The 17014-nt window shown below is 36.3% G+C and overlaps 1 protein-coding gene across 1 annotated transcript; it reads left to right on the top strand.

The window, feature by feature from the left end:
* Positions 1–8627: 8627 nt before the first annotated feature.
* LOC147505120 (uncharacterized) lies at positions 8628–9441 on the top strand. Its single transcript, XM_086605469.1, has 3 exons — positions 8628–8991; positions 9050–9197; positions 9267–9441. Exons 1-3 carry the CDS (start codon positions 8628–8630, stop codon positions 9439–9441), a joined length of 687 nt encoding a protein of 228 aa, XP_086461595.1.
* Positions 9442–17014: the final 7573 nt, after the last annotated feature.

The following is a 17014-nucleotide window of genomic DNA, read 5'->3' as shown; positions in this document are numbered from 1 at the left end:
TATATATATTAGGCTTTGATTGTGGATTGTGGACTGTTTATTTGTGCTACGTTTTATGTGTATATTATATGGACACATATAGTAATAAAATGCTGTGGAAGCTAGTATATATTTGGTTGTCTTTATCTAAGAAAGATTTGACATTGATGTTGTGTATTTTGGCACGTGACGATATTGAGATGTTAGGAGACATTATATTCCTAATACGTTATAATAAAAATGTATGCGATACGTTGAAGCATTATGACATGATATCATATGTTGGGATATATATATATTAATGCAATATCTTGGATAAATGTATATACACTCCATTATTTTATATGGGAGATGCTAATATAGTATTGGTGAATATTTGCCCACGGGATTGTGGCGTAGTGCAATAATATATTGGCACGTGAAAGAATGAAAGTAACTATGAGATATAATTGAGATATTTCTATATATTGTGGCTTAGTGCAATAAGACAATTGACCTGCACGTGATATAGTGGAATTATTATGAGTCATTAATGTATGACACCTGAATAAATTACGTAACGAAAATCCTAGAACCTGACTACCACAACTCATGTGATCTGCCCTGTGTGGGCGTATTTGATATATAAGATGTTGATATATAAGATGTTGTATATATATGAGATGTTGATTGACCCATGTGTTGGGCAATCGTTTAATAGTGGCTTGATATATAAGATGTTGATATATAAGATGTCAGATATATATGAGATGTTGATTGACCCATGTGTTGGGCAATCGAAGCCGAATAGTGGCTTGATATATAAGATGTTGATATATAAGATGTTGTATATATATGAGATGTTGATTGACCCATGTGTTGGGCAATCGTAAATTTAATAGTGGCTTGATATATAAGATGTTGATATATAAGATGTTGTATATATATGAGATGTTGATTGACCCATGTGTTGGGCAATCGTGAAGCGAATAGTGGCTTGATTATTCCGTTTGCAAAATAGAGCGATGATGCCAATATTTTATGCTTAGAATAGTGACATTACTTACATAATTGCTTTCGTGTGAGGATTTACGGTGTGCGGCATCCCGCCAGTGGTGGTTACATGCGAGTGGTACATTATATAAAGGGAGGCATGTGGATGTACATGTTCGTTGAGGTAGTAGCGATTGTAGTAGCCGGGGAAACTAGGTAAGACATAGATCTGACGTGATTTTAGGGACACACAAAGAAAGCCCTGAAATAATCTAATTATGGTAATATGTTTGGTTGGTTATTTGTTTAGTTAGAACCTAAAGGCTCGATGGAGGAACTACATGCCTTATTTATGATGTGTATAGTTTGTTGTGTGGTTAGTGGGAAGTTAAAGCCTCCGATTGGAGGAACTACCTGCCTAGATTATTGAACTTAAGGATGTTGTATTAGTCGTTAAAAGTTAAGGTGCCTCGGTGGAGGAACTAACTGCCTTGTGGATTGTGTATATATATGTATAAGTATATTTGTATTTTAGGGCTACTCACACGGCATTGTTTATAATGTTGACCGATTTGCATGTTTGTTTATCGGTGTGTTCATTCAATGAACATAGTTGATAAGTTTTGAGCCGAGGTTTAGTGTTGAAGAAGGTTGGGTTGCCGCTTGTGGTTTGCATTAGCGTTACATCTCCGGATACGTTTTGTTTTTCCCTTGAGGTGATATAGCTTTTCAGTCTAGACAATGTTTTTGTATTCTCACTTGTATATTTTAATTAAAGAGTTATTGAAAAGAGATTTGTAACCTAATCTTAATTGGGAATTTTTGTAATGAAGAGGACTTATGTATAATTGAAATTTTTATTGGTTTTAATTATCCATATTTTAAAGCTGTTTATGGGTTTTGGAAGTGGAAGTCGGCCACACCTCGGAGATCGAAGAGTCGAGGGGGACAAATAATGTTTTTCAGTCCGAAATTCGGGCGTGGATTTGGTATCAGAGCATTTGGTTAGCTTAGACTAGGGTGAGTCTAGGTGATTCTCGGATCGTGGTTTATGGGTAGTGTTTAAGAAGTAATATTTTCAAAACTATTTCCGCTAGTTGTTTTATTTTTACAAAGAAAATGAAAGAGATATAGAAATAAAAAAGGTCGATATATTTCTTGATTTGTTTGTACGTGTGAGGTGTATATTTATATTAGTTACTCTTGTGGAGTGCATATGAAATGCTTTTATTTTTCCTTATCATATGAGGAGTGGTTATATGTGTAATATGTTAATTATTAATGGATTTGATCAAGATGATGTGTGCTGTTACAATGTTGTTTTATTGTTTGTGTTCATTTTCACATGGATTATGGATTAAGTGCAATAACATGTCTGTGAACTTTGTATTTGAGTGTTATGTTATTATTCAAGAAATGATGAGATAGTTTGATCTATATTGAATGAGTTGTATTATCTGATGGCTTTGTGACGTACTGAGTAAGGAACTAATTGCCTCGGTGTTGGAGGAACTATCTCGCCTCACTTGTACACGTTAATGGATGAATAGTATTTTAAAGTATAAGAGATTAATCTGTTAGAAGTGATTAGTTAGAAATAGATTGAATATAATAATAAAATATACGTGTATTCTTTTGAGAGGCGTGTATACTTATGATACACGTGTATTCTTTGAGATGTGTATACTAACGTATACACGTTTTTATATTATTATATATAGGTGAAGTATTACCGTGCGTATATGATTGATTAATATCGTTAAATTAGTTTCACATGATTTTTGCATATTCGAGTATTTATTCCTAATTGTTTTGTTTCAGTCTATATGATTTTGATAGCTGGATATGAAAAATTATTTTTTGATCCGTGCTATATTTGATCCAGTTGCAAGTATGAATTAGGATTCAAGGGTTGTTTTAAATTTAATATTTCTGAGAGCATGACTAAAGTAATATAAAGTTTATTGTAGTATCAATGACATGAGTGACATTTTGTTTTAAGTGTATCAGGACACTAATTTTCTTTTATGCATGATAATGAAAGACTCCATAATGTTTTATACCGGGATGAACCTTCCCCATATCATTTATTAGTTAAGTAGAATATTAATTTTCGTAGAGTTTGCTACGTGTCAAGAAAATACATGCTAAAAAGATATGATATGTTTATCTTGCGTATAAGTGACAGTAATAATTTGTTTTAATATAGACAGCTAAACTGTAATAGGTTTTGTAATGGCATGAGGACATATATTCTGAAATTATTCAAAATAATTAATACCAATGTTACCTTGCTTAAGTTTAATCAACGTTCATTTTTGGGTATGTTCTTATAAAAATCAGAGAGCAGTCTCTCTGCTATTTCTTCACCCATTGCTACAAATGTAGTATTGGTGGGTGTAGGTGATGTGTGTATGTTGATTGGTGAATTTCTAGATAGGCGATTATTTCTGCGTCTATGATAAACTAATATGGTAGGTTTATGCATATCATATCTTAATCTCATGCAAGTGTTAAGTCTAATATGCAATTCCTAACGAGCATGTAAAAATAGATTGATTATTACTAGAAATAGAATCCTCTGATAGTAGATCCGAGGATGTATAGAGCTATTACCTAGAATGTCCTCGCTACGCTCATAAATAACGTCTTCAACAGCCTTGAAGCACGTCTATGTTACTTGAACAATTATACGAGTACTGGTCCTGGTACACAATGTGGATTGTGAAGTCCTGTAAAAAGATTAACCTTATTAGTTTTAAAAATTTTAAGAATTAGGAAAAGGCTTTTTACTATGGGCTTCGTGTTGGGCCTAAATGTCAGGCCTGTGAAACGGGCTTTGGTAGTGGGTGGGCTTTCTAATTAATATTTAATTTTTATTTATTTATTTATTTTGTATTTTTTATCAAACCAACGGCCAGGTCACTTAGGAATTTGAGGGAGGTTGTCCGTGCGCGCACGTTCTTTAATTAGAGAACCCCAAATTTTTTCAGTTTTCTAGACACCGTTTAGAAAGAAGAAAAATAATTTTTAAAAAATTTTGTAGTTGATAGCATACGAGTACCATACTGTACTCGTGAGATAAGATTGCAAATAATATTAAAAAAATAATTTAAGCTAATTAACCTAGGGCGCATGCGCCCTTAGAATTCAGTTATATTGGCGCGATGCGCGCTTAAGATGTAGAAGGCGAGTCGCGCTCAATGAAGGCAATTTGAGGGCGCACACCCGCACGTGAGTTAAAACTAGGGTTTCAAATTTTTAGTGTCAGGTCACAGGAGGGCAGGGAGTTGGCTGAGCAACTCGTATGCTCTCGAACAGTAGCAGAAAAATTCGAAGAAATTACGAACAGTGTTTTAGTGTGTGTTTTGTGAATAGTGAAAACAATGTTTTGTAATATAAACGTGCGTAATGTAAACGAACTAAATGGCAATCGGCGCCATTGATAAGAATGACTTAAAATAAATTGATGAACAATAGAATTATGAGATGCGTGAACAGTAAATTATGATGGAGAAATAGTAGATAAATACTCTCAAAAATCATGTTATAAAGAGGAGTAGTCATGTTTGCCTTGTACACTACGTGGATGCGAGTTTATATTAGAAGTATGCTTCACTAATGAGAGTCAAAACAGTAGATATGAGGTGAAAACAGTGAATTTAAATGATGAATAAAGATATTAGAAGGGATTTAATCCGCCATGCGATTCGATTGACTAATAGTTAGTATCGAATCGCTTGTATTGATCCCTAGTGAAGATTAAGTCCTCTCGGATCGAGGTTTCACTAGCATGAGAGTGTAACTCCACCACAAATCTCTTTGGTAGTGGCTCTATACTCTAGTTCTCCGTTATGAGCTCTATCTCTAGTTACTCATAACAAAGAACTTGACGTTCTTTTATGCAACACAATAAAGACTAATGGTGAATCATCCTCACATGGCTTCATAAACCTCCTCTAATAGAGGTTTAGCTTTGTGTCATAGGAATCATTATACTAAAGCAATAATAAAGAGACATAATTGAAAAGACAATTGAATTGAAAATTAAACTAAAGCTTTTGATTGATGAGAAATAATGAAGGCTACAAACTAAATTATTCTAACTCTAAAGAAAGTAAAACTAATTAAAACCAAACTAAACTAATTATTAACTAAGGAGGAGAAGCTAGAAGAGGTGTGAAAGTGTTTAGCCTTAACCCTCTTTATATAGGAGAGGGTTAGGGTTACATTTTCGTGCATGGGCCAAAAAGGGAGACTTTGGGCCTCTAAAGTGAGCCCAAAGTCCATTAGGTCAAGCCTAAAAGGGCCAATTCTATTATAACTTATTTCAGTGTCCTTTTCGTCCACTTTTACAACTCTGATTAGGGCAAGACTAGGTCCATTGGAAAACTTATTCCGAGCTGGTCGCTTTAACATAAAGTAGGTCCAATTACAAGGCCCGAGTCCAAAGATACGGCCTATTGAAGTTTTGTTGACTTTTATGTCCTTTTTCTACCCGGATTGACTTTGACTTTCCAGCTTTGACTGGGCTTCAAAAAGGCTTTTCTCCATGATTCTTGGGCTTTAAATGTAGAACTTTCTTGGTAATCATCTTGACTTGTTTTCTATGCAAAAGTGGTGCATTTAGTCACCTAATCAACTTCAAGTCCTGAAATGCACAAAAACACGTAAACAGTACTAACTCTTATTTATTATAAATATAATTGGCCTAAGTAGAGTACTTTTAAGGGATTTAAACTACACTTTGGGTGCTTATCAGCTGGCTATGATAGGGTCAGTATTGTTGCACCAATTAATAATCTCATCCAACCACCTTCTAGTATTCCACTTGTCATGTACTTCAGTCCTCAACCCAATGGTGAGGCCAACCAAATAGATCTTGCCCATTCACATTCAAAGAAAACATGTTCATGTGTTTCCAACCTTTGGTAGCAGAAAGAACAGCTAGTTTCCTTCTTTCTTATCATCTTTTGGATTCTTTCCCCAGTTTGTAATATATTCATGTACATCTTCCACAAGAAGATCTGTTCTCTGGCTATCACCTCTGCTCTCCAAATTCTTTTAATGGTTTTAAGCTGAAAAGTGGAGTCACAACCTCTCCACTCTTCAGCTTTGAGCATATGGAAAGCTGACTTGACTGAGAATTTTCCTTCAGGGCTAGGCTACCATGTTAGATAATTTGTTTCACCTTCCTAATGCCTTAGGCTAAGTCCAATGGTGCTGCAAAACACCAAATTTCACGTAAAATGTGATCCAATAGTACGTTAAAACGTTATACCGCCAACACTATCTTTATAAATTTCTCTATTTATGCAGTTAATTTTAACGTTATAGCGTATGCTATGTACGCCATAGCCAGTGGCGGCCCAAAAAAAATCCAAATAACTCTACACGCCATAGCCAGTGGCGGTTAGAAATTTGATTTAATTCAAATAATAACCTACACGCCATTCCCAATGGCGGTTAGAATTCAATTATTATTTTTCACCCGCCACTCACAATAGCAGTTAGAATTGATTCCTATTTTTTTGTTTTTTTAATAACTTAATTTATGCAATTACCATTCTATCCTACGTACCCTTTTAATTTTTTTTTGATTTAGTTGTATTTCTTTGTTATAATTTCAATTTTAAGATTAAATTTATTCCGATTTGCAACAACTTAATTAATTATTTAAATAAAACATTTATTGAAAAAAAAAAACAACAAATTAAAAGGAAATACATGCATCAAATACGTACGAAACATTTAAAATTCTTAATCAAATTAATCAATCGCTTTCTCCGTATTCTTCAAAGTGCAAATTTCTTGAAGGAGTCCGTGCATTCTTTTCCTTGCGTTTTTGTACCATTCTTTTCCTTGAGGTGTCATAGTCGATGTATTTGTGCTCATGATCTCCTTTTCCCATGCCAATGTCACGAAATTCTTTTTTTTCTGCAAGTTTAATCCTTGAAGGATTAGACGCTTCACTTTCATAGAATTTTTTCCCACGGTCAGTTGCTGCCTCAATGGTCTCCATCGCCCGTTGAGATTGGCGTGTTAATTCTTTGAGAGAAGTTTCGTTTTGACTGTCAACTTTTTTTTTTTTGTTTTGATATGTCTCTTCCACAATCCGGTCTTTTTGATGAACCAGGTCTTTGCATTTCAGAATCAGGTGTTCCCCCCATGCCATCTTGTTTGTTTAATGGAGCTGGAGACCCGTTATGAAAATTAGTTTGAGAGAAACCAGGTATAGTTGGAATTGAATGGCGCTACCATTTTTAAGTAGTCTTTCAAAATAAACCACGATGATCAAATTTGAAGGGTTTATTATCCAAGACACTGGTGACATATAACTTCTTTGCTTGCTCCATCCGTAAAAGACAAAAAAATAGTTTGAGTTTAATCAATTATATTCTATATATATATATATATATATATATATATATATATATATATATATATATATATATATATATATATATATATATATATATATATATATCTTACAATGTCCATTTCGTTAGTTCATGATCCGTTCATATCCTCAAACTTGATTCAAACATCCGCGAAATAAAGTAACCTGCTTTATTTATAAGTTGCCAACGACTTGTAACACTTCTCATAGTTAGTTATACGTAAAACCCCGTATCATCCTCTGATTTTCAAATTGTTCTTTAATTTTATCCCACAATATGTTGCCTGATTGATTTGTTCCGGTAATTGGATCAATTGAATTATCCAACCATGTTTGGCATAACATTGTGTCTTCATCAATGCTAAATGATGATCCCCTGCTTGACATTGTTACTGAAAGAGAGAGAGATAAATACAATATTATTGATAATACAAAAATAAAATATTACTGATGTTTGCGGGAATGTGCCTTTGAGAGAGGAAAAGACAGTCTTTTTATAGGGTCAGATTGAATTATTGGATTTTACTTTCTTGTGGTCTGTACGCTATTGATTAGGGTCATTGGGTTGTGGGCAAGATTGTAATGAATTATGTGAGGAATTATTGGGGTGTGTGCAAGATAAAGAATTGTGGGCAAGATTGAAATGAATCATGCATGCATGGAATCTATTTATTGGGGTGTGTGCAAGATAAAGAATTGTGTAAGAAATGCATGGAATCTATCTAGAGTACGATGTTTGCATGTGTACTCTCTCGCCCTCCACCAAAGCATATATAACATAACTCTCCATAAGAAATTAAACCAATTTGCTATCTCACACATTTTTAATATTTTCAATTTTTATTCCATAATTTATTTACTAGCAAAATGAATTTCGATAGTGATAATGATTATGATTCGATTCCCGAGAGAAGACGACGTATTGAAAGACACTTCATGCATGAACAAGAAGTGTTGACAAAGAAATGACTCGCGAATTCAAATGAATCTTGTTATAGTAGCTCATATCATTGAAAACTCTAATCAACCAACTCTCCGTATTGGGTTTGTCCCAGGACGCGCTTATAGGAACCGTAATAGGGCAACGGGAAATGCTCTCTTAAAGGCCGATTATTTCGGTGTCAATCCCACATATGATGAAGTTTTATTTCGAAGCTAAATGAATGGCGGTCACCTATTCTCGAGGATTAGGAGTGGTCTTAAGGAACATAGTGATTTATGGATGAAGAAATATGATGCAGCCAATAAACCCGGTTTGTCGTCACGCGGCAAAATAATGTGTGTGTTGCAAATGCTAGCAAACGGAAGCCCAGCTGATTCAATGGATCAGTATTTTCGTATTGCGCAGTCAACAACACTCTCCTTTGTTAACATGTTTTGCAAACATGTGGTGGAGAGATTTAGTGCACAATATTTGAGATCTCCAAATGAAGAAGACATTGCCAGATTGCTCCGTGTTGCTGAGTTAAGAGGTTTTCCTGGCATGCTTGGCAGTCTAGACTGTGTGCATTGGACGTGGCAAACATGTCCAATGGAATGGGCAGGACAGTATACTGGACGACATGGATCAACAACTCTTGTACTCGAGGCAGTTACTTCTTTCGACATGTGGAGATGGCATGCTTACTTCGGTTTACCAGGTACTAATAGATGTTAATGTTTTGTAGCGTTCTAATCTTTTTCACAAACTAACATTAGGTTTAACCCCTCCGGCAAACTATTCTCTCATGGGTAAGGACTATACTGTCGGTTATTACTTGGCTGACGGTATATATCCTCAGTTGTCTATACTAGTGAAGGCGAAAAGGAATCCTAAATCAAGAAGAGATAAAATTTTTACGCTGATGTAAGAATCTTATAGAAAAGACGTTGAACGAGCATTTGGGGTTCTTCAATCTTGTTTTGCAATTGTTAGAGGCAAAGCTCGCTTGTGGGACAAAGATGTGCTCCATGATGTTATGTCGGCGTGCATTATTTTGCATAACATGATTGTTGAAGAAGAACGACATAACTATTTGAATGCTTACGTTTATGGAGACTCTGAACCTATTATTAACCATGATTACTTTGAAAATCCTAATATAGCATAAATTGTTCCCGACCAATTCTGCTGAATTTCGTAGAGTCTTGCAACGCGTGGCATATGTGCATAATAGGCACGAGCATGTGGAATTAGAGCAGCGTCTAAGTAAACATGAACAACACTAGCTTGCACTTAAGAAATACAAGCAGCTTAAGAAATTAAGGATATTTTGCCTAGTGTAGTGGAACTGTTCCAAACTTCGAACTACGAGTGCTTGGAAAGAAGTCAGAGAATGCTGGGATACCCAGAAATAACTTGCTTATACCAACTTAGTACGTCTCTAGATATGTTAAAGGCTTCAAGCATCTCATTCTGTAAACAATGCACATTGCAAACATCGAGTAAGTATACAGTGTGTTTGACACTTTTGAACTACACAAGACACTCGTAAGTGCAGATGTGAAACATTAGAATAAGAGAGAATTCACATCAGGAAAGCCTTACACTCACCCTCAAAACACAATAGTACAAATTATGTAGGTCAGTGGTGGAGTCTGCTTCCTTCAAGCACTAATTAACTTCCTCATCAAATTCATTTACGTGATTATTTGCTTTGTCATTGACTGCATCTACATCATTATTAACGTCCTCCTCAGGTTCACTTAAATTGTCCTTGGCCTCTTCAATATACCCATTTTTATGTTTAGCTTCCTCAAGTAGGCTTACTTGTTTTGCAAGTACCTTGACACGCTTTCCCTTAAAGTACCAATATTCCCATTTGGAGGGAGGATATTTCTGCTTCAACTTTTCATATTTGTCTAGCATCTCCAACTTCTGGAATACATCTCCAACCATTGATACTATAGCGTCGTTTGGTCGAACACCAAGTTCTTCCATGTCAGCAAATACCTATCAGCGGCACATACCAAAGGAAAACATTGTGATCTTCATGTTATCAGGCAATAACCTGATATATGCAATTTTCACAAATAGAACAACTTGGCAATTAGCTAGAGTGAGAGTGAAAGCGATTTTTTTTTTTTTTTTGTGCTCTGGGTGTTTTTTTTTTCTAAAAGGGTAAAATGGGGAGATAATTAGCTACACACCTGTGGCAGTGGCGTACAAAAAAATTTGGTTTTTTTTTTATCTCTTGACCACCACTGCTGATGGCGGGTAACAAAAGTCGATATTATATTAAATATTTTGGGCTGCATGCCAGTGATACTTGATAAGAGCCCAAAACTGTAGTTTTAACCCCTTAGCAGTCATACTTTTAGACCAATTATGTGAGTAATAAGTAAGAGTTAAGACTGATTACGTGTTTTATGCATTTCGGGCTTCAAAGTCCATTATGTGCGAAATGTGCCACTTTAGCGAGATAAAGGAGCAAAAGTCGTGAGAACTTCGAATGCCATATCTTTGGACTCGGACCTCGGATTGAGGCCTACCTTATGTCAAAACGACCGGCTCGGAAAGAGCTTTCCAATGGTCCAAGCCTTGACCCAATCAGAGGAGCAGAAGTGGACGAAACATCTGTCGAAGCCAACTGCAGCTGAAGAGCCCATTTTGAACTAAAGAAATTGGGTTTTGGGCCCGATTTTCCGGCCCAAAACATGGCTCCAAGCCCATGCACGATTTTTGGATCTAGAAATATAAAAACAAAAGCTTGACTCTTTGTTAATGGCAGTTAGGTTAGGAAGCTAATGTTAATGGAGTTTAGGGTTAGAAAAAGATAGATCTAGATTAGTTTTTAGATCTAGAACTAGTTTTGAATCTCCATTTTTATTAGTTTTCATTTCCCTTGTTTTAATTTAAAGTATTAAAATATTGTTATTGCTTCATTAGATAAATCAAGTAGTTTATTATTGATCAAATTTGATTTTGTCATTTATCTATTGCTTAGATCTAATTTCATTTCTTGGTTGTTAGTCATTTCGTAGTTATTGATGTTAGATTTTAATTATTGTTTGTTAAATTTCATAAAGTTAGAATCTTTAGATTTAGTTGTCTTAAATTTATAATTAGTTTTAGTTTAAACACCAAACACATCACTCTTTGTTCCTTGTGTTTGAATAATTGAATTCTATTTAAGTCTTGAGGGTTTAAGAGTGGAGCGAAATCCTTACTCGTTGTATTGCATGATTATGTTTTGAGAGTAAGAAGAATTGATTTAAACGTAAGAACGGTAGGATTACGTATTAGTGTTCTTGTAGCATTAATATTTAGAATTTTACTGTTTTACGGGTTATCAAATGGCGCCGCTGCCATCTTAATCTCGTTCAAGACAAGAATTCAATTGCTTGAATCCAAGGGGCAATCCCCATTCTCTACCCACCCACCCTTTTAATTTTTCATTCTTATTTCTTGAATTTTCGGAACATTCCTTTGTTTTAGGGCATAGGGGGCTGCTTGATTCAAAGAGAAAAACATTGCGGTGAAGGTATTTCTAAATTTTCGAAACTTCTGAAAATATTCATACATAATATTTAATGTGTTGTTGATTTACTAGAATATTTTCAGATTTTTCAGAGTTGGTTTACCTTGTAAAACAAATACGATCTTTACAGATCTGTATTTCAGTTTTCACAACCGTATGTTCTTGAAAAACAGACAAGTAAGGTTACTTAAGGAGTTCTAAAAATTCTATAATTTTTACAGGAGTATCTATCCTAATCCAGGAGTTTGTAGTAAAAATTTGATGAGTGTTTGATTTGTTTTGACCTCCTAAATAGTAGAGTGTTTCCAGTGTGTTTCTGCAGTGTTGCAAACACTTAATATCTGGAACACCATCCAATAAGGAGAGGTTGTAGAACTCCAATTCCTCTAAACTTTTTACAGGAACAACTAGAATCTCTCAGGAGTCTCCAGTAAAAATTTGGAAATTTTTGGATTTGTTTTGATGGGTTAACCATTCGGTTGTTTGTATTGTGTCCGAAAACCGTTACGCAAACTTTGAAGGGCTGTAGAGGGACCTTCACAACTCCGATCGATCTGAAATTTTACAGGCTACTTGATAGACGTCTTAGAAAATTACTGTAAAAATTTCAGATTTTTTGGAGTACGATAAAAGGCCTAAAACTTGAAAACTCTGGAGCGCGACCGCGCCCAAACCGAGCGCGACCGCGCCCAAAAAACACTGGAATTTGACAAAGCAGAGGGTACCCGCGCCCAAACATAGGGCACTCGCGCCCTCAAGGGAAAATTCAGTGTAAACAACCCAATTTTCATAGGTAAATGCCAATTTTTATTCCTTCAAGTTATTCAGTGTTTCTAACTTGTTAAATACACTGAAATCGCGATATACAAGGCTTATTCAAACGCGTAGCAAGGAGGCATTCGTGTACTCCTTCTTCCACTCCTCGCCTCTTCGTCGGAGGAGTTTTAATTCTAGTATAATCGGGCTTGTTTTTCGTAGAAATAAATACAACATGCCTATCTAGAAATTTCACACACTACACTTGCATCAATGGCTAAAGAACAAGAGACTCTCTCTCGATTTTTATAAAGCCCTAAGCGACGGCCCTAAGTCGTGCATCGTTCTTGCAGACCTAGTGGGGATTTTCGAATCCCCCTAATATATTTAACTTGTTACCGGTTTTTCATGGTTTAGACCCGAGAAGCCTTACCAAAGATCGTAGGATAGACCAAGTTTCTCACTACATTCCATCATCCTGGCGTAAGTCCGGATCAAGTTAAACTTAGGGTGTTTCCTTTCACCCTACCGACAAAGGCGTCTTGGTTAATTGCCCAAACGCCAAACTCGTGGACTCATGGGCTCAACTTATTCAATTGTTCATGGAACAATTTTACCCACCACTAAAGCGGATGAAATGCTTCAAAAGATTCATTTCTTCCGCGGAATCCTCATGAATCCTTTTCAGAGGCACGGAATCGTTCAGCGATCTTCTCATTGAATGCCCACATCATAATCTTGCGAAAGACACGCTTTGTTCGTGCCTTCTTCAAGGGGGCTTTACATCGTCATAAGGAGGTTCTAGATATCATGGTGGGGGTAGTTTTCTTAGTAAAGGAGCCTTAGAGGCTTATACATTCTTAGAAGATCAATCTAAGAGGAACAACAATTGGGGGTAACGATTCCTCCGGCTCCTCTCCTTCTTCTCTTGAGGTTAAACATGATCCCGAGCTTAAAACTCTTATCGATGCCCTCACTAAAAGGTAGATGCCATCTCGTTCAACAACAACCCACTCCGGTCATGAACATTAACTCTACTTTCGTTGTAATGTGCATTTGTAGTCTTGAGCATTCCGACTTCTATTGTCCTCTTGTCTATGCACAAACACCACCACAACCATCACACTTCAACCGGTTAACTCAACATCAAGAACAAAGGGAACTTAGGTGACCCGAATAGAGCTTTTGTACCCATAACCCGGAACTATCAACATCAAGACATGAGCGCCAACAAGCTTTAATTCCAATACAACCATCTACGGACAAAGTAGTAGTGACCTTGTTGGAGAAACAAAATCAAATTATGCAACAAAACTCCAACTTAATGAAAGATCAAAGATGATCAAAACTCTAATATGATGAAACAAACAATGCAAATGATGCAGTCTTTGTGCCAAAAGGTTATTGACATGTCTTCTAACCAAAATAATAACCAAACCGGTGTTTCCAAGTCAAGCAATGCCTAATCCTAAGTCAACAAACACCGCCGAAATAAAAAGTATTGATTGTAATGGTAATATAAACCAAAGGGACCTCTGGTGATCACTACCCTTCGTTCGGTGAGTAGTTGATAACCAAGTGACTATGCCTAAAGATTACCCACAAACTAAAAATGATACCATACCACATACTATAATAGAAGACCACAAATTTGTAGAAATTACCGGTTAAACCACAACCAAAAGGGAAAACATTACAAGATCCAATAATAGAAAGTGAATACCCTACACCTGTAGAGGTTCCAATATGGATACCTAGATGGAAAACGGATAGAGATAAAGCAAAGCCTAATAATACTTTTATCCCTTCATTAAAAAAATAGCGATAAAGCACCATATCCCCAAAGACTAGTTGTGTTTTAAAATGGCGAGAATTTTGATGAGATTAGGGAAGTGTTTAAAAATTTGACTATAAACCTACCTTTTCTAGAAGCTATAAAAAGTCTACCCGGACAATTTAAGTTTCTAAAGAGTTGTGCACCAAGAAGAGGAAAACCAACATACCCCATGAAGCATTCTTAAGCTGAACAATATCCCTCTTTTATCCTAACATAACGGAATTGTTAAGTACAAGGACCAGTAGATCCATCAGACAATGCACCTTAGGTGATACCTTCATAACAATTTGCTTTATTAGACACGGGGCGAAAGTGTTAACTTACTCCCTTTTTTATTTATATAAACAACTCGGGTCTAACAATACTTCAACCAACCAAAATGACTTTTGCGGTTAGCCCGATCGTTCTATTAAGTATCCCGGGGTGTAGTTGAAAATATTCTCGTTAAAGTTCAGGTTTTTTTACTATCCAAACCCGACTTTGTTATTCTTGACACGAAGTTGCTCATGATTCCATTCCCATCATCTTAGAGGCGTCCTTTCTTGGCAACCCCGCCAATGCCCAAATTAATTGTCGGGATGGCTCAATGACTCTTTACTTTTGGAAATCTTTCTGTAGAAGTTAACATGTTTAGACAAACACGGGGACAACTAGGTTTGCCTATAGAAGGGGAAGTGAAGTCCATTGAGAGTTTTGTACCTCACATTAGTGCGGTGACACTTTAGTCCCCACACTAGTAGATACCCCTCTTATGGAAGAAGACAAGGATCACAATTTCTACTCCCCCTAGATGTATATAACATCAAGGAGGAATTCCTTCAACTCTTTTTGCAACCCTTCTTTTTCCTCGCTGAAGTTCTCTCCTATTGACATCCATTCATCTCTTGACACCATGACGGAAGAAGAATTTTTAAGCCCTCTATCCGTGTGATTCTTCTTACCCACCTATTGAGGAATGTCTTGCATATCTCAAGGCCTCTCGATGACATAGACCTAAGAACACTAGTTGAACACCATTCACCCACCTCACATCCTCATGTCACTCATTCACCTTCCATCCTAATGTTCTTAGCCCTCTACCTTTTCAAAGAACCATTGAGTTTGTACTTGACCTTGGTGTTTCTCCTATGCTTCATAACTATCTAAAACCAACTAGTGAAGAAGTAACACCCAAGGACAAGCCACCGGACACTTTTTCATTTTTTCCATTTTTCCGCTTCTCAAAATTATCCACATCCCATTATCTTCCACAACCATCAATTTTCTCATGTTCATTTACTTGACATTCCCTTCGTTGGAGGACAAAGAAGAAACTGTATGCTTTCGATTAGGTTTTAGATCTATAAGGCTTTACTCTCATTCCACTAAGCTACATCATAGGAAATCTTGGTGCTTAATTACGTTTGATGGTGCATTCCATGTTAATTATTTGTGGAAAGACCCACAACTTTTTAGATTATTGATATATGGGAAACCGCATGTAAATACATATATATCACTTTAAGTCTAGGGAATCGACTTTAAAAGACCCGTTTTAAAACAAATTTTTACAAACCCTGTTTTCAAAAATTTGTTGGGGAATAAAGTGTTTGGTTTTTCCATGCTTGATCACTAAACTTCCTATTCTTACCCCCACCTCGGCTCCTTGTAAAAAAAAAAACAAAATAAAATATATATATATATAAAAAAAAAAAAAAAAAAGCGTTTTCCACTCCAAGTTTTACCTTCTTTTTGCTCTAAACTCCGGTTTTGGCCGCTTTTACGAAGCGCCCGGCCTGCATGCCTTTACTTTTTTTGAAGAATTTTTGTCGGCCGACCGCCCTCATCCGAGCGCGACCGCCGCCCTCATACCAAAGCGCGACTTCGGCTCAAACACCGGAATTCTAAATACCGCAGAGCGACTTCGCCTTCTAGTTGGCCTTTCGGCGCTCGACTTCCGTGGACCGAGAAAAATTCAGTTTTTCACGGGTAGTTTCGGATCATTCACAGCTATTCGGGCGTAATTTTGAGATGACATCTCCTACATTGATACGGAACAATCTTTCGAAGATTTGTTTCAAAGCACTACTTATGGTGCTTGGTTTTGTGCGAGGTGATCACATACGTAGTTTGGAATTTGCTTATGGTTCTTGCAAGCATTTGTTCTTGGACTTGTCATGCCGGCTGAAATACAAGACCCATGATGCTATTGGGTAGATAATATGCATGTCTACACTTATGACTTTTGCATGAGGCTTATGGGTCCGACATTTTCCGTGTAAAGGACCAAAGGGACATATAATGTAGCCCTTGGTAGCTTGTCCCTTTAATGTGATATCGGTAATATTCTTTATCATGCTAAACATATTAGGGGTCACATTTTTCTTCGTGAATGATGTCACTTGCGATGTTTTCCTTGCTTTAGGCGAGGAATGCCGCTATATGACCTTCCTAAGACCTTAATGTCTAGTTTAGCACGAGCCCATAGCATGAGGCATAAGTATCTTCTTATGTCTATATTAGTTTGCCGTATTATACTATGTTTCTTCCCTATTTTTTGTGCCGTTTCACCGGATTGGGTTGGGGTCGAAATTGTGAGACCCACCAATTGTATTATCCGATCTTTCCGTC

Source organism: Coptis chinensis, chromosome 4, assembly GCF_015680905.1.
Source record: "Coptis chinensis isolate HL-2020 chromosome 4, ASM1568090v1, whole genome shotgun sequence".
Taxonomy (NCBI): domain Eukaryota; kingdom Viridiplantae; phylum Streptophyta; class Magnoliopsida; order Ranunculales; family Ranunculaceae; genus Coptis; species Coptis chinensis.
The sequence above is the reverse complement of the archived record's forward strand: the minus strand, read 5'-3'. Positions and strand labels throughout refer to the sequence as shown.

Coding starts and splice junctions, on each gene's coding strand:
- LOC147505120 (XM_086605469.1), top strand. CDS start 8,628: ATGTGTGTGTTGCAAATGCTAGCAAACGGAAGCCCAGCTGATTCAATG. Junction 8,992..9,049: donor TGCTTACTTCGGTTTACCAG/GTACTAATAGAT, acceptor AACTAACATTAG/GTTTAACCCCTCCGGCAAAC. Junction 9,198..9,266: donor GATAAAATTTTTACGCTGAT/GTAAGAATCTTA, acceptor TGCAATTGTTAG/AGGCAAAGCTCGCTTGTGGG.